This window comes from Lagenorhynchus albirostris, chromosome 21, assembly GCF_949774975.1.
Source record: "Lagenorhynchus albirostris chromosome 21, mLagAlb1.1, whole genome shotgun sequence".
NCBI classification, from domain to species: domain Eukaryota; kingdom Metazoa; phylum Chordata; class Mammalia; order Artiodactyla; family Delphinidae; genus Lagenorhynchus; species Lagenorhynchus albirostris.
The window spans coordinates 4546301-4573704 of record NC_083115.1 but is presented as its reverse complement, the minus strand read 5'-3'; the positions used below and the strand labels follow the sequence as shown (position 1 = coordinate 4573704).

General features: G+C 34.1%; 1 protein-coding gene across 3 annotated transcripts in view; it reads right to left on the bottom strand.

Moving 5' to 3' along the window:
* ADAM2 (ADAM metallopeptidase domain 2) overlaps window positions 1-27404 on the bottom strand; it is an 80761-nt gene that overhangs the window by 36824 nt on the left and 16533 nt on the right. For 2 of the 3 annotated variants that reach the window (XM_060136317.1, XM_060136319.1), the window contains exons 5-10: window positions 25817-25893; window positions 22143-22311; window positions 17150-17206; window positions 4767-4838; window positions 4179-4345; window positions 3061-3142 (exon numbers count right to left, since the gene is read on the bottom strand). In XM_060136317.1, coding sequence (XP_059992300.1) covers window positions 3061-3142; window positions 4179-4345; window positions 4767-4838; window positions 17150-17206; window positions 22143-22311; window positions 25817-25893 — 624 coding nt within the window. The remainder of the gene's footprint in view (window positions 1-3060; window positions 3143-4178; window positions 4346-4766; window positions 4839-17149; window positions 17207-22142; window positions 22312-25816; window positions 25894-27404) is intronic. The other variant, XM_060136318.1, reaches the window with a different exon arrangement.

The following is a 27404-nucleotide window of genomic DNA, read 5'->3' as shown; positions in this document are numbered from 1 at the left end:
TTCCCTGGTGGCGCAGTGGTTGAGAGTCCGCCTGCCGATGCAGGGGACACAGGTTCGTGCCCCGGTCCGGGAAGATCCCACATGCCGCGGAACGGCTAGGCCTATGAGCCATGGCTGCTGAGCCTGCGCGTCCGGAGCCTGTGCTCCGCAACGGGAGAGGCCACAACAGTGAGAGGCCCGCGTACCGCAAAAAAAAAAAGCTACAAACAGTTTACACCTGTTTGCTATCTATAGGGTATTTTACTCTAAATTCCATTTTCTCATGTTTACTTGCTTCTTATTTAACCAAAGTATGTTTTATTATTTTATATTCACCTTCACTTTGCCCTATTAATGTATTTTTTGTAAAGAACTAATGTTTGAACTTAAATTTTTTTTTTAAATCCATCAGAGACTCCATCTCTTACTTGGTGAGTTTAATTCATTTACATTCACATGATTGTCATTATATTAGGGTATGTTTAAAACATTTTTCTATTTCATTTTATTTTACATTATTGTTTTTAAGTTTCTTCTTCCTTGGCCATCTTTACATTTCTTCCATTAGACTATTATATGGTGTAGTTTTCTTCTTATTTGTTCTTAAGACCAACATTCATTTCATATACCCTTACTTCTTTCTAAAACATACCAATATCTTTACTGTTTTCTTAAGAAGACAAGTTCTATAATATGTTTTCATGTCATTTTTATCTCTCCCTTAACCATCTCTACACTACTATAGAATATGAGTTCTGGTTTAGTATTGACATACCTTTCTTTGCCACGCACCCCAACCCAGGTATTTTCATTTTAAGGTAATGATAAAATTCAGCAACATTTATTCTCTTTAGTTTTCATAATCTTTGTGTCTTTTCATAAATATAAGTAATTTCTACAAATATGTTCTGAATGTTAGTCTTTTGTTTGGCAAATCTTTTGAGGACTTATGAGCCTGAGAGTAGTTTTCTTGTCCCTTCTGTTTGAATGAATTTTTTTTAGATATGAATCATGCCTTCAAAGTACTTTTAGCTCAATATTTTAAGCATTAAGTCTTTCTGCATCCAGTGTGGCTTTTCTGACTGTTGAACATCTTCATTGTTATATGATTTATTTCTTTTTAGAAACATAACAATTTTCCTTTGATATTTTCATTTTATTGTTGGTATGCATTTTTATCTCTTCTTTTTTGGCTTTCCATGTGTCCTTTTCACCAGACAACCCACTTTCCTCCCCTCCTGCCAGGGATCATGGGGCGACTCCAGGAGGGATTTCCTGGTGTAGGCACCTTGTTGATCTGGTAGTGGCTGGAGACAGTGTTCTGTGACTGTCATTCTGTGAAATTATCTCCATTTTTTCTTTAGAACTGTTCTTTTGACTTTAATCTTCTATGTCTCTTAATTTTATCTTTCCTTTAACTTTTCTGATGTCTTCTGAGAGAGGTCCTAATTCGATAATTTATCTCCATATGTATCAATTGTATCCCTCATGCAATTTATTATAATTATTATATTGTTCATCTCTAATGTTTCTAACTAGTCCTTTTCCATGATATTGTACACTTTGTTTTGTTTGACATTCCTGGCCTACAACTACTCATAGTTCTGCTTCAAGTGGTCAATGTTGTGTAGTGTGCTTTTTTCTGAGGAAGTTTAATACCCATGATCTGTATAGTCCATGAACTGAGGTCAACAGATAATGTGTCTGGTAGTATGTAATGTATAAAACTCGTGATGCCAAGAACTAATTTGTGTCTGTCCTTGTGAGTGAACTTGTGTCAGGACAGATAAGTGGATGACCCAAGGGCAAACAGCTGCAGACATCAAAAATCTCCTGCTGATTATATTTACTTGCTTCTACTCACCCCAAAACTACTTGGGTTGTGGTTTCACCCATAAGTTTTAGGAAGAAGCAACTTCAGAGGAATGTGTTTCCTAGATTTTATTCCACAGCTCTGGGTGATTAGGTAGGGAGGGTGGTGGATGCTTAAATATCAGAGGACAGAGCTTCACCTGTTGTTTTCAAAATCACATTCCTGTGAACATCAGCTACTGCTCATTTTTCCAGTGAAAGGTTCGGCAATGATTACCCCAGTGAAGTGTGGAGAATAAGAAAGAAGAATACGGGAAGAGTTCTTCTCTGATTGCTCCTTTCAGTACAGAGACCACTGCCCTCTTTTTCAGTAAACAAGGAGATTTCCTTCCACTTGGTAGCTAAGCCTGCTCCATGTGAATGTCTTAAGATTTCTCAGTGCTGCATATGACTAGGTAAATCAGCCAAATTCTAGCTTTTGAGACTAGGTAATGATTTTCCCATAAAAGATAAGCCGTATTTTCATGAATTATGAGTTTTAAAGATGAAATTTGTCGCCATTTAATTGACTCATCTTCTTATATCTTCAATAACTTGTGCACTTAAACAAGAGTATTATGCATAGCCTTCCTCAATCTCCAGATTATTTTGTACAAACACATAAAAAATTTTAAAAGGCAAGTTTTATACTTCAGAATAACCAAAGTGTTGTGAAATAGGAGCAAAAACATACCAATTTTAAGCACACCAAGATTTTCTGCTAAGATAGAAATGCCAATTATTGCATTTGATTCTGTTTTTCTTCACCTATGTCCCAGGAAGCATTTTGCGGCAATTGATAAATAGTTTCAGAAGTTTTATTTTAACTTGCTTCATCATTGAATCAGCTACATAATGAAGAAAATGCTCAAAATCTAAGCTTGAAATTAAAATTAGTTATTAAATATTGAGTATATTAAAAATTTATGAGCATCTTATAAGACTATAAAATAGATCACTACCATAACTTTCTAAAAGAGGGTAATTTGAACTCACAAGAAGAAAATTGTAAAAATTTTATATGTATTAAGTTAAATGTGTTATATGTGTTAAGTTAAACTTCTTATAGTTCACACATTTCTGTCAGCAGCAGGAACAAAGATCCCTAGAATCATTATGCAAATTTTAATATACTTAGCCATAATAAAATACAGAAATAGTTAATTGTATATTACTCTAAATAGCATCATACTTATACATCTTAGCCAAGTCACTTAAACCGTACCATACCAGAGCAACACCTCCTCCATAGTATTTATCACACAGCCTCCCTTGAAAGGTTGCACCAACATAATTTGGTTTTTCTCTGTAACTTAAGTTTAAAAAAGAAGCAAATCATAAAATTTTGTAAAATTAAGAACAATTAATATTAAATTTACCTAATACTTTTTGTTTTGCATACTTATATAACAAATTCATAGATATTTCCACTTTAACACTAGGATAACAAAGCATAGAAAGGGACTAAACGTGTCTGCTTATTTTGCAAATAGATTTAAAAAACAAATAATAAAAAGTGTATTATCATACGGATTTTTAGAGAATAATGAAGATATTTTTATGTAATTAAAAAAATTATACTGATTCCTATAACGTAAAAATGATAAAAATAAATAAAATTTCTTAAAAGTAGAAAGCTAAGCCAATGAAGTTGACAAATGGGCAGAGTAAGCTTATGTGTTGAAGTCTCCCCTTAATCAGATAGAATTAGCCTGCCCTAGCCATGCAAAGGCATGCATATTTGTGGGACAAAAAATAACTTAAAAGATTATAATTTTAAAATTATATACATGATTTTTACATAATATGATAATATATAATACATACAGGTTCTGAATATTGATAAGAGAAAAACAAAGAGATTATTAAATAGAAAGGGAGGCTTATATTTTTAAAAGTGCAGCTCACTGTGAATATAGTATGTCAGAGATATTGAAATGTACAATAGTGTTTCTATTTCATCACTATTTTGTTTTGATTTTATGGAAATAAAACATTAAAAGAAGGCCATATTACTATATTCATAAAATTCAGGTATATTTTTTCAGACAGATATTGTTAATATTTTATGTATAGTTAGGCACATTTAATGATACGTTATATACTCAAGGTAAGAAAACGTGGTAATAAGATTGAAGTGAGTTTTAGCTATAAGTCAATAAACAGAGTAATTATATTAGTAATTCTGCTATAAAACCCGTGTTGTGAAAAATAATATTCACAGGATGTTGTACATAAAAAAATGACATAAGATTTTTTTCCCTAAGGGCCTGTCAACTGTCAGAAATCAGGTCAAATTACATATGCTTTCTAATGTATAAGATTTAGTAATGCCAAGATATACTTACACAAGTAAAAATGCCACATCATGTGGACGCAAAACAAGATAAGATTGTTTCCATTTTAAAAATCTGCGTAATAATTCATTGGCATCTCCAGTTACCTGAATTTTATTGTCATCTATCCAAAGCTCTAATGAAGATAGAATTATTGTAATATTAAATGAATCAAAAATCTAAAATTGAAGACATAAAGAAAATATGTTCAAACTACATGGTTTAAATAGATTTGGGAATTTATCTGCAAAAATAAACGCTATACCGATGTAAATATTAAAAACCTAAACTGTAAATCTGGATTGGATCTTATAAATTCTATTAGCAAGTAATAAATATCACTAATAAAACAAGTAATAAGTAACATTTTGATATGCTTGTGCTTAAGCCAGCCCAATGTCAAGTGTTTAATTTAAGCCTTACAAAACCCTAATTAGGTATTTACAATTATTATTACTCCAATTAAACAGTTAGAAAACTGAAACTTAAGATGATTATATATTTGCCCTCTTTCACACAATATGTGTATTCAGGCAGGGTCATAAAAAAAGTCTGAGAATTGTTTAAGTAACACAAACAAATGCAAAAGCAAACACTTACAGCATTGGTCAATCCAATCAACTGGAAAATTTTTTGAGTGACAACAGTTGTATCAGAACCCATATGATTATACTGAAAAAGATAATTGCCTTTTAGATCTAAATATATATTGCTTAATATTTAATGATGGTTATTATGTTTAAAATTTAGAAGTATGAGTTAAGAAATTATTAAATTACCATTTATTAGTTTTTAAATAGTATTTATTATTATAGACATAATGTGTGGAAAATTAAAAATATTAAAAAAATACAAAAAGGCACTACAAACTCTTGCAAAAATAAGAGAAGAAGAAAGCCTTCCAAACACATTTTACAAGGCCAGCATTATCCTAATATCGAAACCAGACAAAAACACCCCAAGAAAAGAAAATTATAGGCCAATATTCCTGATGAATATAGGCGGAAAAATCCTCAGGAGAATATTGGCAATGCAAATTCAACAGCACACTAAAAGGATCATACATCATGATCAAGTGGGATTTATTCCAGAGATGCAAGAATGGTTCTATTTCTATGAATCCGTCAATGTGATGCACACCACATTAACAAAATAAAGAATAAAAAAATCATATGATCATCTCAATAGATACAGAAAAGGCATTTGACAAAATTCAACCTCCTTTCAGGATAAAAACTCTCAACAAAGTGAATACAGAGGAAATGTGTCTCAGCAAAATAAAGGCCACGGCCAACATCATGCTCAACAGTGTAAAGTTAAAAACTTTCCCTCTAAGACCAAGAACAAGGGAAGGATACCTACTATCGCCACTCTTATCTAGCATAGTATTGGAAGTCCTGGCCAGAGAGATTAAGGAAGAAAAAGAAATAAAAGTATTCAAATTGGGAAAAAAGAAGCAAAACTGTCACTATTTGCAGCTGACATATATAGAACACCTGAAAGGCTCCACCAAAAAACTGTTGGAACTAAGAAAAATTCACCAAAGTTACAGGATAAAAAACCAATATGCAAAAATCTGTTATATTTCTTTATAATAATAACAGGCTCTCAGAAAGAGAAATTAAGAAAACAATCCCACTTACAATTGCATCAAAAGAATAAAATACCTAGGAAAAATTTAACCAAGGAGATAGGTCTTTACACTGAAAACTAAAAGACATTGATGAAAGCAACTGAAGAAGGCACAAATGAGTGGAAAGTTATTCCAAGCTCATAAATTAGAATAGTTAATATTGTTAAAATGTTCACACTACTCAAAGCAATATACAGATTCAATGCAATCCTTATCAAAATGTCAATGGCATTTTTCAAAGAAATAGAACAAACAGACCTAAAATTTGTATAGAACTACAAAGACCCTGACTAGCCAAAGCAAATATGAGAAAGAACAAAGCTGGAGACATCATGTTCCCTGATTTCAAACTATATTACCGGTACAAAGCACTGTGGGTGGTATTGTCATTAAAACAGACACATAAATCAATGGAACAGAATAGAGAGTTCAGGAAAAAACCCAACACATTATCGTGGGTTAATTAGTTTACACAAATGGGGAAAGGACAGTCTCTTTAATAAATAATGTAGGGAAAACTGTACAACACATGCAAAAGAATGAAACTGGACTACTATCTTACACCATACACAAAAAAATAATTCAAAATGTATTGAAGACTTGAATGCAAGACCTGAAACCATAAAACACCTAGAAGAAAACAGGTGATATGCTCCTTCACATTGGGTGGATAATGAACAAAGCATGAATATTTTTAATATTCAAAGTTTTCTTACAATTTGACAAGAAGGCAAACAACCATTAATAAAATGAGCAAAAGGATTAAGTTGTCAGTTCAGTGAAAAGAAAATACTAGTGGCCAGTAAACATTAAATGATGTTCAAATTAATTCTCAGTTAAGGAATGGAAGTTAAAATTACAATGAGATATAATTTTATACCCATTGGCTGACAAAAATTAAAGAGAAATATAAAACTAATCGTTGGCAGGTATGAGAGGAAAATACTACTTTCAGTTTTACCTTGGAGATGCGAAAAGTTACAGCGTTTTTATAGAGCAATGAGCAATATCTATTGAAATTAAACTACATACGTATCCTTTGACCCATCATCCATACTCCTGGTTACCTACTTTCACAGAGATTACGTTCCCAAGATGTAAGAACTCATGACTAAGGATACTTCATGTAGCATTATTTATAGTGACAAAGCAACATTTAAAACACTGGAAACAAAGTGAATACTCAACAATAATAGAATAAATGAATAAATGATGGTATATAAATACAATGGTATGCTGTGCTGCCCTTAAAAATGAATTAGCTATTCAGTTGATTTGAAAGACCGCCCACCAAAAAAATTAATGAGTATATTAAATAATCCAAGCAAACATCAGAGACTGACAGACTTGATTAAGGAAAAAAAACAATTAAATATAAATTGTTACAGAAGGGATGTCCCTGGTTGTCCAGTGGTTAAAACTCCATACTTCCACTGCAGGGAGCACAGTTTGATCCCTGGTCGGGGAACTAAGATCCCGCATGCCGTGCGGCATGGCCAAAAGAAAAAAATTGTTACAGAAGACATAGTACATTTTCAAGGACTGGGAAGTCTATCAGGAAGACATAAAACTATAAACATTATATGCATCTAAGAACTGAGCCTAAAAATTACACGAAACGCACAAGTGAAGGGAGAAATAGAAAATTCAACAATAATGTTTGGAGATTTAAGTACACAATTTCAGTAGTAGAATAACTGGTCAAAAACTCAACACAGATATAGGAGACTAAAACTAAACCCTAAACCAACAGATATTTATAGAATATTCCACCCCAAAATGTCACAACATGTGCTTCTCAAGTGCTCATGGAACATGATCTAGGAATAGACTATATACTAGGTTATAGGATAAGCTTCAACTGAGTTAATACAATTAAAAAATACAAAATTGCTCTCTGACCACAAAAAAATAAATAAAAAATCAACAACAGAAAGAAATTTGAGAAATTCAAAGTATGTGGAAATTAAACAATAGATTATAAATAACCAATAATCAAAGAAGAAATCACAGGGAAGTTAGAAAATACTAATACAACATAGTAAAATTTATGGTATTCAGCTAAAGCAGTGCTCAGAAGGCAACTTATAGGAAATAGCTATATTTAAAAAAAGAAGCACCATCTCACATAACTAATTTCCACTTAGGAAATTAGTGAAAGAAAAGCAAAGAACTCAAAGGAAGGAAATGGAAGAAAATAAAAATCAGAGCAAAATGATTGAAATATGAATATAAAAAACAACATATATTAACAAAACAAAAATTATTAATTCAGGATAAAAGAAAGGTTACAGTCACTAACCACAGAGAAATAACTAGCCTTGTAAATGAACACTGTGAAAAATAATGTGGCAACAATTTAGATAACTTAGATGAAATGAATGATTTCTTATAATAAACAGATACTGAAACTGACTCAAGAAGAAACAGAATATGTAACAAGCAAAAAGATTAAATATGCATTTAAAAAATTCCCACAAAGAAAAGCCTAGTTCTAGAAGGCTTTATTGGTGAATCCAATCAAACATTTAGAGAAGAATTAACACCAATTCGTTACAAATTCTCCTACAAAATCGGAGGGAACCCATTTCTATTCATTCAATAAGGTCAGTATTACCCTGATACGAAAACCAGAAAAGACATAACAAGAAAATAAAAGTCCAAAACAAACTACATTCCTCATGAATATTATTATAAAAATCCTAATCAGAAAACTAACCAATTTATGCAACACATAAAAAGAATTAGACACAACGACCAAGTGGGATTTATCTCAGAAATACAAGCTTGGCTTAATGTCTAAAAACCAATAGATGTATTTCAAAACATTATAGAACAAGGAACATAATGACCAAAACCCACATGATTCTTTTTTTCCTTTTTACATCTTTATTGGAGTATAATTGTTTTACAATGCTGTGTTAGTTTCTGCTGTATAACAAAGTGAATCAGCTATACGTATACATATATCCCCATATCCCCTCCCTCTTGCATCTCCCTCCCACCCTCCCTGTCCCATCCCTCTAGGTGGCCACAAAGTACTGAGCTGATCTCCCTGTGCTATGCAGCTGCTTCCCACTAGCTGTCTATTTTACATTTGGTAGTGTATTTATGTCAATACTACTCTTTCACTTTGTCCCAGCTTCCCCTCCCCACCCCCTGTGTCCTCAATTTCACTCTCTACATCTGCCTCTTTATTCCCGTCCTGTCCCTATGTTCATCAGAACCTTTTTTTTTTAGATTCCATATATATGTGTTAGCATACGATATTTGTTTTCCTCTTCACTCTGTATGACAGACTCTAGGTCCATCCACCTCACTACAAATAACTCAATTTCATTTCTTTTTATGGCTGAGTAATATTCCATTATACACATGTGCCACATCTTTATCCATTCATCTGTCAATGGACATTTAGGTTGCTTCCATGTCCTGGCTATTGTAAATAGTGCTGCAGTGAACATTGTGGTACATGTCTCTTTTTGAATTATGGTTTTCTCAGGGTATATGCCCAGTAGTGGGATTGCTGGGTCATATGGTAGTTCTATTTTTTTTTTCCATAGTGGCTATATCAATTTACATTCCCACCAACAGTGCAAAAGTGTTCTCTTTTCTCCACACCTTCTCTAGCATTTATTGTTTGTAGATTTTGTGGAAACTGGACATTCTTTCAAAAGACACAGAAGAAGCATTTGACTAAAGAAAAAAAATAGCTCAATAAACTAGGGATAGACGAGAACTCCCTCAACCTGATAAAAGACATCTATTAAAAAACCACAGATAGCATCACACTTAATGGTGAAAGAATAAGTGTTATTTCTCTTAGATCAGGAAAAAGATAAGTATATCTGTTCTCATTGCTACTATCTCAGCTTTCACTGGAGGCTCTAGCCTAAGCATTTAGTAAAGGAAAAGAAACAAGAGGCATCTATGTAGAAAAAAAAGAAGTTAAACACTCTATTAACAGACAAAAAGATGTGTATATATAAAAATCCTGGGCTTCCCTGGTGGCACAGTGGTTGAGAGTCCGCCTGCCGATGCAGGGGACGCGGGTTCGTGCCCCGGTCTGGGAAGATCCCACATGCCGCGGAGCGGCTGGGCCCGTGAGCCATGGCCGCTGAGCCTGTGTGTCTGGAGCCTGTGCTCCGCAACAGGAGAGGCCACAACAGTGAGAGGCCCACGTACAGCAAAAAAAAAAAAAAAAAAATCCTAAGACAACCACTAAAAAACATTAGCACTAATAAATGATTTCAGCAGAATTGGAGAATACAAGATCAATATATAAATCAATTGCATTTCCATACTCCAGCAATAAACAATCTAAAATTAAATTAAGAAAATAAATCCATTTATGATGGTATCAAACAATGATAATATGCCAAAAAATAAATTTAACAAAAGAAGTACAAAACACACACTGAAAACTACAAAACACCATTGAAAGAAAGTAAAGAAGATACAAATAAATGGAAAGTGAACCTGTGTTCATGGATTGGAAGACCCATTATTGTTAAGATGGCAATAATCTCCAAATAGATCTATAGAAATAATATAATCCCTATTAAAATTCCAGCATTGTTTTGCAGGAATTGGCAAGTTTACCTTATTATGTATATGAAAGTGAAAGGGATCCAGAATGTCTGCAAAAATTTTAAATAAGAAGAACAAAGTTGGAAGACTCATACAGCCAAATCTGAAAACTAACTACAAAGCTGTAATGATCAAGGCAGTGTGCTTTTGGCTTTCGATTAGAGTTATAGATCGATAAAATAACAATTTCTAGAAATAAATTCTAACACTTATGGTCAATTGATATTTGGAGAGAGCAAGAACATTAAATGGAGAAAGACTGATGTTTTCAAAATTTTAAAATGTTATGCTTCAAATGACACAATGAAAAAATGAAAAGATAACCCACAGAATGGATAAAAATATTTGCAAATCATATATTGGATAAGCGTCTAGCATCCACAATATATAATGAATACTTAACTACAACAATAAAAAGACAACCCAATGAAATATGTGTAAAGAATTTAAATAATTTCTCAAATAAAATATTCTAATAGCTAATAAGAAAGTGCAAATATTCTCAACATCATTACACAATAGGGAATACAAATCAAAAGCACAGTGAGAAACTAATTCACACCCACCAGGATGGCTAAAGTCCAAAAGACAGACAATAACAAAGTTGAGAATTTAGAGGAATTGGAACTCATACATTTGTTCATTGCTGGTGCAATACATAATGGTGAAAATTGTTTTTTAGGGTCTCAAAATGTGAAACATTTTGAGTTACCACACAACTCAGCAACTCTCACCTTTTGCATCTACCTAATAGAAATAAAAGCTTATGTCCACACAAAAACTTGTACAAAAATAACATTATTACGATACGAATATCATTGGAAAGCAGAGATAAGACATGCCAGCTGAGACACCCAGTGGACCACCCAACTCCAAGCAAAATCAGTAGTTTACTAACAGTACACAAGTGAGGCCAGTCCAGCACAAGGAGATCTTAATGAGATCAGAGGATATTTAAGAATTGTGAGCTAAATAAATAGTTGTCCTTTTAAGTAAATTTTGGAGTAGTTTGTTATGGAGCAACAAAAAGTGTCTCAGAAATCTATAAATGACTAAAACAAGGAATAGAAGTAAGAATGTATGAAAATATCTAATTTTCAAGCACAGTAAAATAAAATACCTAGCAAATATGTGAAACCTATAAGAAGAAAAGTTCACAAACTAAGGGGGATTAAAAAGTTAATTACAGAGAGTGGGACTCCTGAGATGGTGAAATAATGAGGTCTGCAAATCCTTTCCACAATAAGCAATGATAAAAGACAAAAATCTCAAAAACATTTCAAGATTCTGGCAATTGACCAAGGGCATTAAAATGAGAAATATTAATTAAAGAAAAACTATTAATCCTATGGTAAGAACAGTGGGAATCTGTGACATTTCACCTGAGGTTGTCCCCAACCACATCTCAAATTGTATTGTGTGGTAATTCTACCATGGTAGGTCAAGCCATAAAATCCAAACACTTCCCTATCAGAGGAGGATAACTTGATTTGGTGCAGAGCAGGGCAAAACTACGTGCCCAGATATACTGTCAAAAACAATAGTGATCTCTGTGGCAAATGAATATTGAAGGGCATCATCACAAATAAACTTAGGCTGTGATACTGGTTATTTTAAGCAACAGACCAGAAGATGAGCCAGAAATCTAACATGGAATTGGGGGGGGGGATATGATAGCCATAACGGGTCTTGACAACCTTCCATATATCCTTTATAGTCTGGAATATTCCATTCATGCACCAGTTAACACTCATGCTCAGGAGAGACTGAAAGGGGTCTAAGATATCGACAAGTTCATGGCTGAACTTGAAACGTTACTCACTACCTGAGGAGATGTGAGAAAGTCCTATAAAAATCAAAACCTACCTGACTTGAAAACTGAATACTTTCCCTAACAGACAAATCCATTTGCAAAGGTTAGAAGCCTACTAGCTCAAATGTTGGAGCATAGCCTCTGACCAGTCATTGGCTGACCACTAAGATATGTTCACCCAAGGTCAACCACAAAAATCCTGGCTTAAAAGTAGAAACAAGAATTTAAAAAACAGTAAGCACAATAAAACAATGTTACCCACATATTTGAAAATGCAGTCATTAGAAACTATGAGGTAGACCTTATTGGATTTAGCACACGAAACTATAAAACAACTATGGTAAACATGGAACTGAAAGGAACCATGTTTAAAGAAGTAAAGGAATGATGACCTTGACTCATAAAAAAGAGAGTATCAGTAAAGAATATAAATTACACATTATAATGTACAGCTTGGTGATGATGGCTAATAACACTGCATCATATACTTGAATGTTCTAAGAGAGTAGAATTTAAATGTTCTCACCACAAAAGAGAAATGAAAATTAATTATGTGATGGGATGGACGTGGTAGCCAATACTACAGTGGTAATCATTTTGTAATTTATAAATGTATCAAGTCAACACATACACATTAAACTTACACAGTTATGTGTCAATTATATCTCAATAAACCTGAGTGAAATAGAAAAAACAAATAATAATTATAAAATTGTAAAAAAGAACTAAATAGACACTTGAGTTGAAAATATAATAACTAAAATTATATAAGCTCACTAGCAGAAAGAATAAATGAAAATAATAATGTATCAATAGAAATTATTCAACATAAAGAACAGAAAGGAAAAACAAGAAGTAAAGTGAACAGAATCTCAGACACCTGTTTGACACCATGAAGCAAATACACATTTACAGAATGAGCATCTTAGAAGGAGAGGAGACATAGAAATGATCAAAAACAAAACAAAACAAAACAAACAAAAATACAAAACTTGAGTAAATAATAGCTAAAAACTCCCAAACAATGAAAATCACTAATCTACACATTACTTAGGCTTAAGAAACTTCAAGTAAGATAAAATCAAAGACAATCACACATAGACACATCATAGTTGTAGTTACTGGACAACAGCCACAAGGAGAAAATCTTTACACTGAGAAGAAAAAAGTGGTACATCACCTATAGGAGAAGCACAGCAAGGTTCAGAGCTGACTTCTCATTAGAATCAATGGAGACCAGGTGGGGTTACAAATTCAAAGTGCTACCACAAAATACTCTCAATCAAGAATTCTATACTCAGCAAAACTATTCTTCTTAAGTAAAGGCAACAGAAAGCCATTCTCAAATTTTAAAGACAGAGAGAGAGAGAGAAATCAGTGACAGCAGAGCTGCTCTGCCAGAAATAATAAGGCAAGAAATGGTAATAATCAGGAAATTCTCAGGTTGAAAAGATGACACAAAACAGTAACTCATATCTACATAAGTATAATAAAGAACATTGGTACTAGCAATAACAAAGTATAAAACAATAAATATCTTGTCTTTTCTTCTCTAAAATTAGTTTAAAAAAACTTGCAAAAGACAGTAATTTATCCCTTTTTTTTTCTTTTTTGGCCAAGCGGCTTCTGGGATCTTAGTTCGCCAACCAGGGATCGAACCTGGGCCCCCAGCAGTGAAAAAGCCTGCATCCTAACCACTGGGCCGTCAAGGAATTCCCACAAAAGACAATAATTTAAATTTCAAGAAAGGGTGGTATAAACTCATCTCTCCCTGTTCCTCCAAGCTGATCAAAATTATAAAAAAGTATAAACCCTGAAATAATATAACAAAAAAATCATAGGAAGTCTCTAAAAGGTGGAAGTAAGAAGGTACCTGTACAGGTATGCTAGGAATGGAAGAACAATATAGCTTCTCAGCAATTCCCAACACCCCATCCAGTGGCAAAAAAGTAGTCCAGGTAGAAATGGAATGAGAAACCCATTAACACCGTGATGCCTAGAATAGTAACCTCTGCACCACAGCATGGAGCTTCTCATTAACGAGCTTGAGACAACAGGTGGCCTGGACCAGGAAACAGCCATTTGGTCCTATTGGCAGTATCAGCAGGGAAGAGCGAAACTCTTCTGACAAAATATCTCCACCCCCACAGGCTTGATGTCTCCTGTACCTACCTAGAAACACTAGGCAGAATGACCCTGGGAAGTAACTCCCACCCGCACAAACAGTACTAGAGTCCCACTGGCACTGGGTGGACCAGGGAGACACTTTCCACCTGCACAGGCCCACCATCTACAATATTCCACTCAGAGGCAATAGAAGGAGACAGGGGAAGGTCCTTCCACTCCTGCAGGCAGGACAGGCAAGTATCACTGGGACCCGCAGAAACAGTGACTGAACCAAGAAGACCAAAATAGCATTATGAAGGCTCTGAGAACTTTTGTCATTGAATTTAACCCATATAATTTGGTCAGGACTTATGTGCTACAACTAAGGAGTCTGAATGAACAAAATAAAAGATTTAAGTAGAATGAAGAATTGCATAACGTAATAGTAAAAATTTCCAGAAAGCAACTGAAAACCATTTGCCATACCAAGAACCAGGAAAATCACAACTTGAGGGAGAAAAGTCAGTCAATACATGTCAACACCAAAGTACATCACTTGGTAGAATTATCTGACAAAGATTTAAAGTAGCCTTTGTAAAATGATGACAACAAATAATTAAAAATATCCTTCATGGGGAGTGAAGTCAACAAAATGGAGAACTAGAAAACACCAAGCCTTCGTTTTTCTCTGGAAACATCAAAAGACAACTAGAAACTGGCTGAAATAACCTCATTGGAGCCTCCAGAAAACCTCAGGAAAACATTCAAAGGTCTACAAATGTCCAATCAAGAAAAAAACATCTTGAAAATGACAGGAAATTTTGTGGTGTTTTTACTCCCCTATGCCCTGTTCCCTTCCCCAGTGTGGCATGGTTTAATCTGGAGGAAATGGTAGTCCATTTCCCAATTCCCTCCCTTATACCAGGTGGAGCAGAGAAGACCTTATCTGCAATGTTCTAACCGGTCTGGAAGGTGCCTGAATGGCTGTTTTCTGTGTCCCCTGGTTATTTTATCAAATGCTGAATTTTCAACAAAAATCACAATGTGTCTTAGTCAGTTTGGGCTGCCCTAACAAAAACACCATAGACTGGGTGCTCAAACAACAAATATTTATTTCTCACAGTTCTGGAGGCCAGGAAGTTTAAAGATTAGGTTTCCAGCATACCCTGTGTCTGATGAGAACATGCTCCCTGGTTCAGAGATGGCCATCTTGCCATCTTCCTGCTCTGTCCTCACATGGTAGAAGAGGTGAGGGAGCTCTCTGGCCTCTCTTTTATAAGGGCACTAATCCCATTCATGAGGGCTCCAGCTTCATGACCTAAGCCACTCCCAAAGGCTCCACTTCCCAGTACCATCACTATGCATTAATATAAATTTTAGAGGAACAGAAACAGTCTATGTTACAAGGCAAACAAAGAAAAAAAGCATGGCCCAAACGAAGGAAATAAATTGACAGAAACCCTTCCTGAGGACATAGAGACATACTAGACAAAGTCTTTAAAACAACTGCCTAAAATATGCTCAAAGAGCTAAAGGAAAACAAAAAGAATGAAGGGAGGTCAGGAAAATGATATATGAATAAAATGAAAATATCAACAAAGATATAGAAATTATAAAAAGAAACCAAACAAATTCTGGCATTGAAAAATGCGATAACTGAGCTGAAAATTGAGTAGAAGGATTCAACAGTAGATTTAAAGGGGCAGAAGAAAGAAGCAGTAAACTTGAGAACAGGATAACTAAAATTATTGAGTCTGAGAACCAGAAAGAAAAAGGAGGGACTGGTGGGATACCATTATGCAGAACAATATATGACTTAAGGGAATCCCAGAAGAAGAAGAGAGATTATTTAAAGATATAATGGCCAAAAGCTTGCCAAATCTGATGAACCACATGAACACACAAATCCTTAAGCTTAAATTCTAAGAAGGATAAAGCCAAAGAGACCCACACCAAGACAAATTATAATCAAACTGTCAAAACCTAAAGAGAATATTAATATTGAAGGCAGCAAGAGAAAAGTAACTAACCACATAAAAGGGGTGATAATAAGATTACTAGCCGATTTCTTAGCAAACACTTTAGAGGACAGAAGACAAGGGGATGATATATTTAAAGTGCTGAATGCAAGATGAAACAGGCACTTTGGAAGACAGTCTGGCAGTTTCTCACAAAAAAATCAAACAAAAAAACCATACTGTTACCATATGATGCAGCAATCATGCTGCTTGATATTTACCCAAAGGATTTAAAATATGTCAATACAAAAACCTGTGAATGGATGTTAATAGCAGCTTGATTCATCTCAAAATTGGAAGCAACCAAGATGTCCTTTAGTAGATGAATGGATAAATAAACTGTGGTACATACAGACAATGCAATATTACTCAGTACTAAAAGAAATTAGCTCGCAAGCCATGATAAGGCATGTAGTAAAGTTAAATGCATGTTACCAAGGTAAAGAAGCTAATCTGTAACAACTACATACTGTACATTTCAACTATATGATCTTCTGAAAAAGGCAAAATTATGGAGACAGTAAAAGATCAAAGGTTATTAGACATTATGGGTATGGGAATGATGAATAAAAATTACTAAGAAACTATTTTATAGGTAACATGTTTTAATATGTTAATTATATAAAATTTAAAATAAACTAATAGAGATTTGATTTCTAATTTACTACTGATACTAGTAATTTAAATTCATTAAGGCAGAGATAAAGCAAAAATTAAATAAAATCATTTATTGTCCTATGTTAAAAATTTATTCCAACACTTTTTATAACCTCCCATTGCTAATATAAATTAAGATAAGACAAATAAGTGAAAGTATACTTACTAAATTTTTTTCAACTACAACATGCATTTCTATATACTGAGAGAAGTCTGCAGGTGGCTGAAAAAAAGTCACAATCTTTAGATAAAAATTGAAGAATCATTTAATTATTTTAAGTAATATACTACTTCACAAATTCAACATTGAAAATTCAGTTTTCTATATGAAAATAGAAATCATTTTCAGAATATTGCCTTTGTCATGTCTTTCACACCTGATCAATCACTTAATTTACTCAGAAAATAGCTTTCCTCTACCTTCCATTCTCCATATTCTCACTGGTACTGGGCTACTCATATGATTCTTTTCCCCGAGGAAATTCTTCCCTTGACTTGCCATTATGTGTGTATTTATGTTCGTTTAATGATTCCACTATACATTATTATGCTGTATGGTTTTATCTACGGCCTTGAAAGAGTAGGGGCACATCTCTGTGTTTAGAGGGGTGGGATTTCATCTGAAGGATAAAGCTAATCCTTGTATAAATCACCGCAGAAAAAAGTGAGCAACAGAGAAACAAAATGGGTTTCTTAAACTGCACCATAGATATCTCAGTATGTGGAATCTGGTTATGATGTCATTTAATTAGACCAAAGTGGTTAAATTAGGCACAAATGTGAGGCCCGATGGGCTTATGATCTGTGTGACTTACACTCTGCCAACAAGTAATAATTGTTGTAACTACGTTTAATAAAATATTACTTATGTTCATCATTATTTTTACATGAAGTTAACCTAGGAGGAATGCACTAGGGAAAACTTGGAAGACAGTCTTTGTGGGCACTTTAAGACTATAGTGCAGTTAACTCAAAATAGTTTGTTACTAAAATAGCATACCACGTATAAGCACTGGACAAATATATAGAAGCAGAAAAGGAGGATCAAATTTCAAAAATTGAGAAAACTTTTATTATGGTATTTTAATGCCTGAATTTTTTTCTTTTTACACTGGTATTTAATCCTTTGAAAGTTCAAAACTATCACATTTTAGTTAAACCATTTTCCTTAACATAAAGAGGAGCAATAGAGAAAAATAAATCTAGGATTTAGCAGAGAAAAGTGAAGATTGTAGTAATTTAAAGGAAAAAAAGTCAATAAGGTCAGTAAGACAAATTCAGGGGTGAATGATCATTCATTTTTTCCCTCCATTTAAAAATTCTCTTTGGGCTTCCCTGGTGGCGCAGTGGTTGAGAGTCCGCCTGCCGATGCAGGGGGCACGGGTTAGTGCCCCGGTCCGGGAAGATCCCACATGCCGTGGAGCGGCTGGGCCCGTGAGCCATGGCCGCTGCCCCTGCGCGTCCGGAGCCTGTGCTCCGCAACGGGAGAGGCCACAGCAGTGAGAGGCCCGCGTACTGAAAAAAAAAAAAATTCTCTTTTAAAACCTTGGAGACTTGAGGGTTTGTTTTTTTTAAAATGCAAATGAAATCCCCTTATGGTCTAATTGGTTTATTTTCATTTCCATCCAAAAGGAAGCACTGAATGCTTCATGATAGTTTTGCTTATAGGATTCCAAAGTTTCATTGAAGTGCCTAAACAAGGAAATGAACTTTACTGGAGGAGAAAAATAAACATTTATATTAATTGAAACTAACAAAATATTAATGGTTTGAGAGATTCAAAGCTATTTCTTTGTTTTAAGCAACATAAGTGTTAGTTGACTTACATTTCCTGAAGTAATCCTTGTTTATTTTCATCTCTGAGATAGGGATTGATGATATTTAGTTGATTATAATTTATTCACTTATTTACTGGACAATAAGCTTTCATGGGGAAAAGATATAGTCTGTTTCAGCAAAATAATTAAAAATTTAAGACAAAGATGCATAAAAGAATGCCAAGAAATCTGTATATTGGGAAGGTGGGCAGGTGTTAAGATTTCAGAAGACCTGAAAAGCTATTTTATTTAGTAAATGAAAGTAGCCAATAAAGAAAACCAATTTCTTGGAAATGTGCTATATAAAGTTGACATCAATTGCATGAAACTTTGCTTTGGTCAAATAAACACTAAAGAATTGGAGCTAGGGAAGAAGATTGGAGAACACTACTAAATGATCAAATTGCAATGTAGTTGGATTAAAAAGTTAAAGTTAAAAGATACCAAAGCCCACTGGTAAGAATATTCAGGAAGTGAGAGGGACATGAAGATGATGATAGATAGATGATAGATGATATAGATAGATAAATAGATAAGTAGGTAGATAGTTAATGTGTGTGTATTTTGTTTAACTTGGGCAGTCATTATGTCCAATGTAAGGTCAATAACTCAGAAAAAAATTGGAATAAGAGTGGGAGATCTGTAAATCACAGTAGATAAAGCTGTGAAAAAATATACAAGACAATATACAACACAAACAAAAACCTGAGACATAACACAAGAAATATCATTATCTAGAACATGAGTGTATAAGGAAAAGTCAGAGAAAGTGAGATAGAAAGTGAAGCAGGAGAATTTTATCAGAGAGTAAAGTGAATTGAAAGTTTCAGAAAGTTTTTATATTATTTCACCATTAACATTATACTTAATAGTGGTGGACTTTCTTCTTAAAATTGGTCCAAGACAAGGATATTCTTCTCACCTATTCAACACCATGCTAACCAGGGCATGTAGGCAATAAAAGAGAAGTTAAAAGCATCATAATTGAAAAGGAAGAACATAATCTTTGTTTAAGATGACATCATCTTGTACATAGAAGACTACAAAGAGTACAATAAAAAACTAATACCCAATTTAAACAAGTTTGCAGAATATGAAATCAGTATACAAAAGTCAATAATTTCCAAACATGAATAATGAGAAATCCAAATTTGAAATAAAATTTTAAATGTGAAATAGCATTTAAATGACAACATTTGTAGAAATAAATTTAACCTAAGAAGTTTGGCTGACAACTTGAAGACAACTATACAAAAGATTGTGGTAAAAAATTAAAGAAGACCTAAAAACAAAAAGCCACTCAATATTCATGGATAGGATGAGTTAATATTGTTAAGTGGCAATATTTCCAAGATTAATCTACAGAATCAACAGAATCCCAGCTTGATTTTTCAGGGAATTGAAAATAAGTGAATTTTAAAATTTATTTGGAGATTGATAGTATCAAGAATAGCCAAAACAATCTTGAAAAAGAACATTACTGAAGGATGTACACTTACTAATTCCAAAACTTATTCCAAAGGTATAGTAGTAAAAAGTGTGGCTCTGGCATAAGGATAGACATAAGATCAATGGAGTATTATTGCAAGTGCAGAAATAATCCCTAACATCTATGGTCAACTGATCTTTGAAAAAAAGGGTCATGAAGATTCAGTGGAACAAACATGAGTCTTTTCAACAAATGGTGTTGGGAAAACTAGATATGCATACGAAAAATGATGAATTTAGAGCCCTCCTTCACTCCATACAAAAATTAAATTAAATTGGATCATATATTGAAATGTAAGAGATTAAAGAATAAAACTTTTGGAGGAAATATGAAATAAATTTTGTAAACCTGGTGTGATGGTTAATTTTTTCTGTGAACTTGCCTGGGCCACAATGCCCAGATTTTTGTTCAGAAATTATTCTGGATGTCTCTGTGAAAATGATTTTGGATAAGATAAACATTTAGATTGGTGGACTTTTAGTGGAGTAGATTACCCTTCATAATATGTGTGGAGCTCATCTGATTAGTTGAAGGCCTTATTAGAACAAAGACTACCTTGTAAGCAAGAAGGAATCCTTCCAGCTGACTGCCTTTGGACTTGAATACAACTCTTCCCTTGTCTCCAGCCTGCTAGTCTACAGTCTACTCTAAATTCTTTCATTCTCCCTCTCTTTGTGTGTGTGTGTGTGTGTGTGTTTACATCAAATATATATGTGTGTGTATGCACACACACACACACACACACACACACACATATATTCTGTTGGTTCTGTTTTCTTGGGGAAGTGTCTTTATTGAAAGATACCCTTAGCCGTGTTGGTGCAGAGCTGAGATTGTTGAAAACCAAACCCAGAATCTCATTTTGTGAATGGATGAACTACAACACAAATTGAATTTCCACCCTCACAGGGTGTCTACTGGAAGAAATAACATCCTAAAAATTGGAATGAGCGTATATGAGAAACTCTGATGAAGCTGGGGTCACTAAATCCCTAAATTCTTTTTTTAAATAAATAAATATTTATTTATCTATTTTGGCTGTGTTGGGTCTTCGTTGCTGCATGTGGGCTTTCTCTAGTTGTGGCGAGTGGGGGCTACTCTTTGTTGTTATGCACGGGCTTCTCATTGTGGTGGCTTCTCCTGTTGTGGAGCACGGGCTCTAGGCATGCAGGTTTCAGTAGCTGTGGCACACAGGCTCAGTAGTTGTGGCTCGTGAGCTCTAGAGCGCAGGCTCAGTAGTTGTGGCACATGGGCTTAGTTGCTCCATGGCATGTGGGATCTTCCCAGACCAGGGATTGAAACCATGTCCCCTGCATTGGCAGGCAGATTCCTAACTACTGTGCCACCAGGGAAGTCCCTAAACTTCTACTAAATTCTGATGAGTCTCCTTTGCCAGTAGAAGCAGTCTCTCCGTCCCTGGATAAGGATATAAGGAAAATGTAATGGCCTACCCTGAGGCAGTTGCCTTAAAAGACACTAGTGATTCTTCTCAGCATCCTAGATAAGTATCTTCATTTTATGTGAATTTTTATGTGAATTTATGTGAATGTCACTTATGTTTATTATATCCAAACTTTGATATAATGGATATGGAGAAAGGAGAGCATCTACAGACAACAAAGGTCTGGATCACAGGGAAAAATGCCACTAACAGCAGAAAATGCCATCTTGGTGTTCTGGAAAACTGAATGACTAGTTTTAAGACTTACAATAGGTTATGAAGTTTCTGGTATCACTCTCTCTCTCTTTCTCTCTCTCATATACATATGTTAATAATTTTTTATCAGAAAAAAATACATTTTTTATATTGCTGCTTAGTAATAACTATATAGCTTACTCAATTGATCACTTACCTCTACACTTTGTATTTTATAGGGCTTTTCTCTTGACTCAATATCCTTCTCAGCATATAAAGGAACACCTGTATTCCTATGTTTTACTTGATAAATCACATGTTCAAAACCAATTGAAGGCTCCAAGGGCTCAATTCCATAACTTACATTTTCAAATTGTAGTAAGCCCCTAAAAATTCCAAAAAGTAAGTGAATAAATAAAACAGTTCATTTTTCACGAAGTCAATAAAATGACATAATCAGGGTTTTTTAATAGTATGCAGGTTATTTTCATTCTTAGCCTTATGTGGTGAAGTAAGAAAAAGTTACCGAGTATCCACAAATTTACTGAGTGGAACAGAGTAGTAATGCTATTGGTATTTACCAAGCTACTAGTACTCTGTGGTCTCCACATACACTAAAAAATCGTAATTCAGGGGAAGAGTAGGAGACAGTACAAAAGTCTCCATGCTGTGCTTTTCCAATGACAATTTCCCACTATAAGCCATGCCTCACTTTATAACTTAGCAAAGATCAAGGAAACTAAAAGCTGGTTCTTTGAGAAGATAAATAAAATTGATAAACCTTTAGCCAGCCTCATGAAGAAAAAAAAGGGAGAGGACTCAAATTAATACAACTAGAAATAAAAAGGAGAAGTTGAAACTGACACCATAGAAATACAAAGGATCATAAGAGACTACTACAAGCAATTATATGCCAATAAAAAGAACAGCCTAGAAGAAATTGACAAATTCTTAGAAAGACACAACCCTCCAAGACTGAACCAGGAGGAAGTAGAAAATATAAATAGACCAATCACAAGTACTGAAATTGAAACAGTGATTTAAAAACTTCCAACAAACAAAAGTCCAGGACCAGATGGCTTCACAGGTGAATTCTATCAAACACTTAGAGAAGAGCTAACACATGTCCTTCTCAAACCATTCCAAAAAATTGCAGAGAAAGGAACACTCAGAAGCTCATTCTATGAGGCCACCATCACCCTGATACCAAAACCAGACAAAGGTATCACAAACACACACACACACATTACAGGTCAATATCACTGATGAATATAGATGCAAAAATCCTCAACAAAATACTAGCTAACCAAATCCAACAACACATTAAAAGAATCATATACCATGATCAAGTGGGATTTATCCCAATGATGCAAGGATTCTTCAATATACATAAACCAATCAGTGTGATACACCATATTAACAAACTGAATAAAAACAATATGATCATCTCAATAGATGCAGAAAAGGCTTTTGACAAAATTAAACACCAATATATGATAAAAACTCTCTAGAAAGTGGGCATAGAGGGAACCTACCTCAACATAATGAAGGCCATATACGACAAACCTACAGCAAACATCATTCTCAACAGTGAAAAACTGAAAGCATTTCCTCTAAGATCAGGAACAGGCCAAGGATGTCCACTCTCTCCACTTTCACTCAACATAGTTTTGGAAGTCCTAGCCACGGCAATCAGAGAAGAAAAAGAAATACAAATTGGAAAAGAAGTTAAACTGTCTGCAGAAGACATGATCCTGATCCTATACATAGAAAATCCTAAAGATGCCACCAGAAAACTACTAGGGCTCATCAATTAATTTGGTAAAGTCACAGGATACAAAATTAATGTGCAGAAATCTGTTGCATTCCTATACACTACTAATGAAAGATCAGAAAGAGAAATTAAGGAAACAATCCCATTTACCATCACATCAAAAATAATAAAGTACCTAGCAATTAACCTACTTAAGGAGGCAAAAGACCTGCATTCAGAAAACTATAAGATACTGATGAAAGAAATCAAAGATGACACAAACAGATGGAGAGATATACCATGTCCTTAGATTGGAACAATCAATATTGTGAAAATGACTATACTACCCAAAGCAATCTACAGATTCAATGCAATCCCTATCAAATTACCAATGGCATTTTTCACAGAACTAGAACAAAAAATTTCACAATTTATATGAAAACACAAAAGACCCCAAATAGCCAAATCAATCTTGAGAAAGAAAAATGGACTAGAGGAATCAGGTTCCCCAGACAATACTACAAAGCTACAGTAATCAAGACAGTATGGTACTGGCACAATAACACAAATATAGATCAATGAAACAGGCTAGAAAGTCCAGATATAAACCTACGCACCTATGGTCACCTAATCTATGACAAAGGAGGCAAGAATATACAATGGAGAAAAGACAGTCTCGTCAATAAGTGGTGCTGGGAACACTGGACCGCTACATGTAAAAGAATGAAATTAGAATGTTCCCTAACACCATACACAAAAATAAACTCAAAATGGATTAAAGACCTAAATGTAAGACTGGATACTATAAAACTCTTAGAGGAAAACATAGGCAGAACACTCTCTGACATAAATCGAAGCAAGATCTTTTTTTGCTCTACCTCCTAGAGTAATGAAAATAAAAACAAAAATAAGCAAATGAGACCTAATTAAACTCAAAGGCTTTTACACAGCAAAGGAAACCATCAACAAAACAAAAAGACCATCCACAGAATGGGAGAAAATATGTGCAAATGAAACGACCGACAAGGGATTAATCTCCAAAATATACAAACAGCTCATACAGCTCAATATCAAAAAAATGAAACAACCCAATCAAAAAATGGGTGGAAGATCTAAATAGACATTCCTCCAAAGAAGACATACAGATGGCCAAGAGACACATGAAAAGATGCTTCACATCACCAATTATTAGAGAAATGCAAATCAAAACTACAATGGGGTATCACTTCACACTGGTCAGAATGGCCATCATCAAAAAAATCTACAAGCAATAAATACTGGAGAGTGTGTGGAGAAAAGGGAACCCTCCTACACTGTTGGTGTGAATGTAAATTGGTGCTGCCACTATGGACAACAGTATGGAGGTTCCTTAAAAAACTAAAAATAGGGCTACTATATGATCCAGCAATCCTACTCCTGGGTATATATCTGCAGAAAAGCATAATTCGAAAAGATACATGTACCCCAAAGTTCACTGCAGCACTTTTTTACAATAGTCAGGACATGGAAGCAACCTAAATGTCCATCAACAGAGAAATGGATAAAGAAGATGCGGTACATATATACAATGGAACATTACTCAGCCATAAATACAGAATGAAATAATGCCATTTTTAGCAAAATCGATGGACATAAAGATTGTCATACTGAGTGAAGTAAGTCAGACAGAGAAAGATAAATATCATATGATATCATTTATATATGGAATATTAAAAAAAATGGTACAAATGAACCTATTTACAAAACATAAATAGAGTCACAGATGTAGAAAACAAACTTATGGTTACCAAGGGGGGGAAGGTGGGGTGGGATGAATTGGAAGATTGGGATTGACATATACACACTACTATATATAAAATAGATAACTAATAAGAACCTACCATATAGCACAGGGAACTCTACTCAATACTCTGTAATGACCTATATATGGGAATAGAATCTAAAAGAGTGGGTATATGTATATGTATAACTGATTCACTTTGCTGTACAGCAGAAACTAACAGAACATTGTAAATCAACTATACTCCAATAAAATTAGTTTAAAAATAAAAATAAAGCTTCTGATTATAATTTTTCAAATTTGAAAATTATTTCTTAAAAATTCCATTTTTTGTAACCATAAAATTATGTATAACAACCTGAGTCCAGTACATGTGCTAACGATCACCATAGAATTTGGATAACCTTCAATATACCCTTGGTAGTAGCATAAGTCCTGAAAAATAAACACATATATTTCTATTAGAATAATTTATGTTAAATGCACTATTCTCAAATACTTAAAACACACACACACACACACACACACACACATATATATATGTATGTATGTGTCAAGCACTAATTGTTTCCAAAATGGATTTATAACATCATTAGATGAACATTTGGCTCAATTTTCCAAAACTGTCCCTACGTGTCCCAAAGAACAAGTAAACTTCCATGATTTTTTCTGTTATAAATGAAACATGACAACCCAATCATTAGGATCAAGGTAAAAATCATCAACAACTTGTTTCTTCAAACTCTTCTGACTTAATTTTTTCAAGGTAGATGTAAAAAGTAAATAAACCCAAAAGATAATTTTTTCTTTTCAAGATTACTTTAGTATAATGGCAGAGTAGCTTGCACTGGATTAGCCTTCTCATCAATGACAAATGTAGACTCTGAAAAATTATTTTTTAAACTCCAACAACAAAGGCAGGCAAGAAAAGGTGAGAGAAGGGAATCAACAATAGAAAGAGGAAAACTGCATTTACTGAGTTTTGTGTTATACTGGTTTTCACCTGAGTGCCTCCCCTTGGCAGGGCAGCACAAAGTAGCAAATGTTCCAACAAAACACACAATCTTACTGACCCTGAGAACTCTTTAGAGAAAAGAATCACAAGCTCTCCAATGTATCATGGAATATCACCAGTATATGATTTAAAATATTAGATATATGAATAAAAGAAAAATGTGGCCCATAGTCAAAAGTAAAACCAGAAAGAAACTGACTTCAAAATAACACCGGATTTTGGAATTAGTAAATAAATGGATTTAAAACAGATATTAAAAACATGATGAAGGACATCATAAAGGAAATTCTGGGCATAATAAGGGAAGCAATTAGGAAATTCAGCAGAGAAATAAAATGTTACAAAAATGCCAACTCTAAATTCTAGAACAAAGAAATACATTTAAAATGAAATACACTGGATATGTTTTACTGACACTGCAGATGGCAAAAAACAAAAACCCTAGAATACAGATCTATAGAAACCATTGAATCTGAAAGAAACCTGAGAGAAAACAAGCTTTAAAAATGGAATATGGCTGCAGCAACCTGTGGGACAATGTTATCTAAAATATGTTTAATTGGAGGTCCAGAAAAATGGAAAGAGAAAATAGGTATAAAAGTATTTGAAAAATTCATGGCCAAATTTAGTGAGAAACCACATTTACAGATTGAGACAATGAATAAACAAATAGGCAATGGCCAAACCATATATAAAAATAAAACTCTGACCTGCAGGAAATCAACCTCTTTACTGACAATAAATAGCTGACTTTGTAGGAAGTCATGCTGCTATCTCCAGTAACAATCCAGGAAGCTAACCAATAACTTATACAGCAATCAGTCCCAATAACAAGGACTTGATTAAAAAGTATCAGCTGCTTCTTCCCTGGTGGTGCAGTGGTTGAGAATCTGCCTGCCAATGCAGGGGACACAGGTTCGAGCCCTAGTCC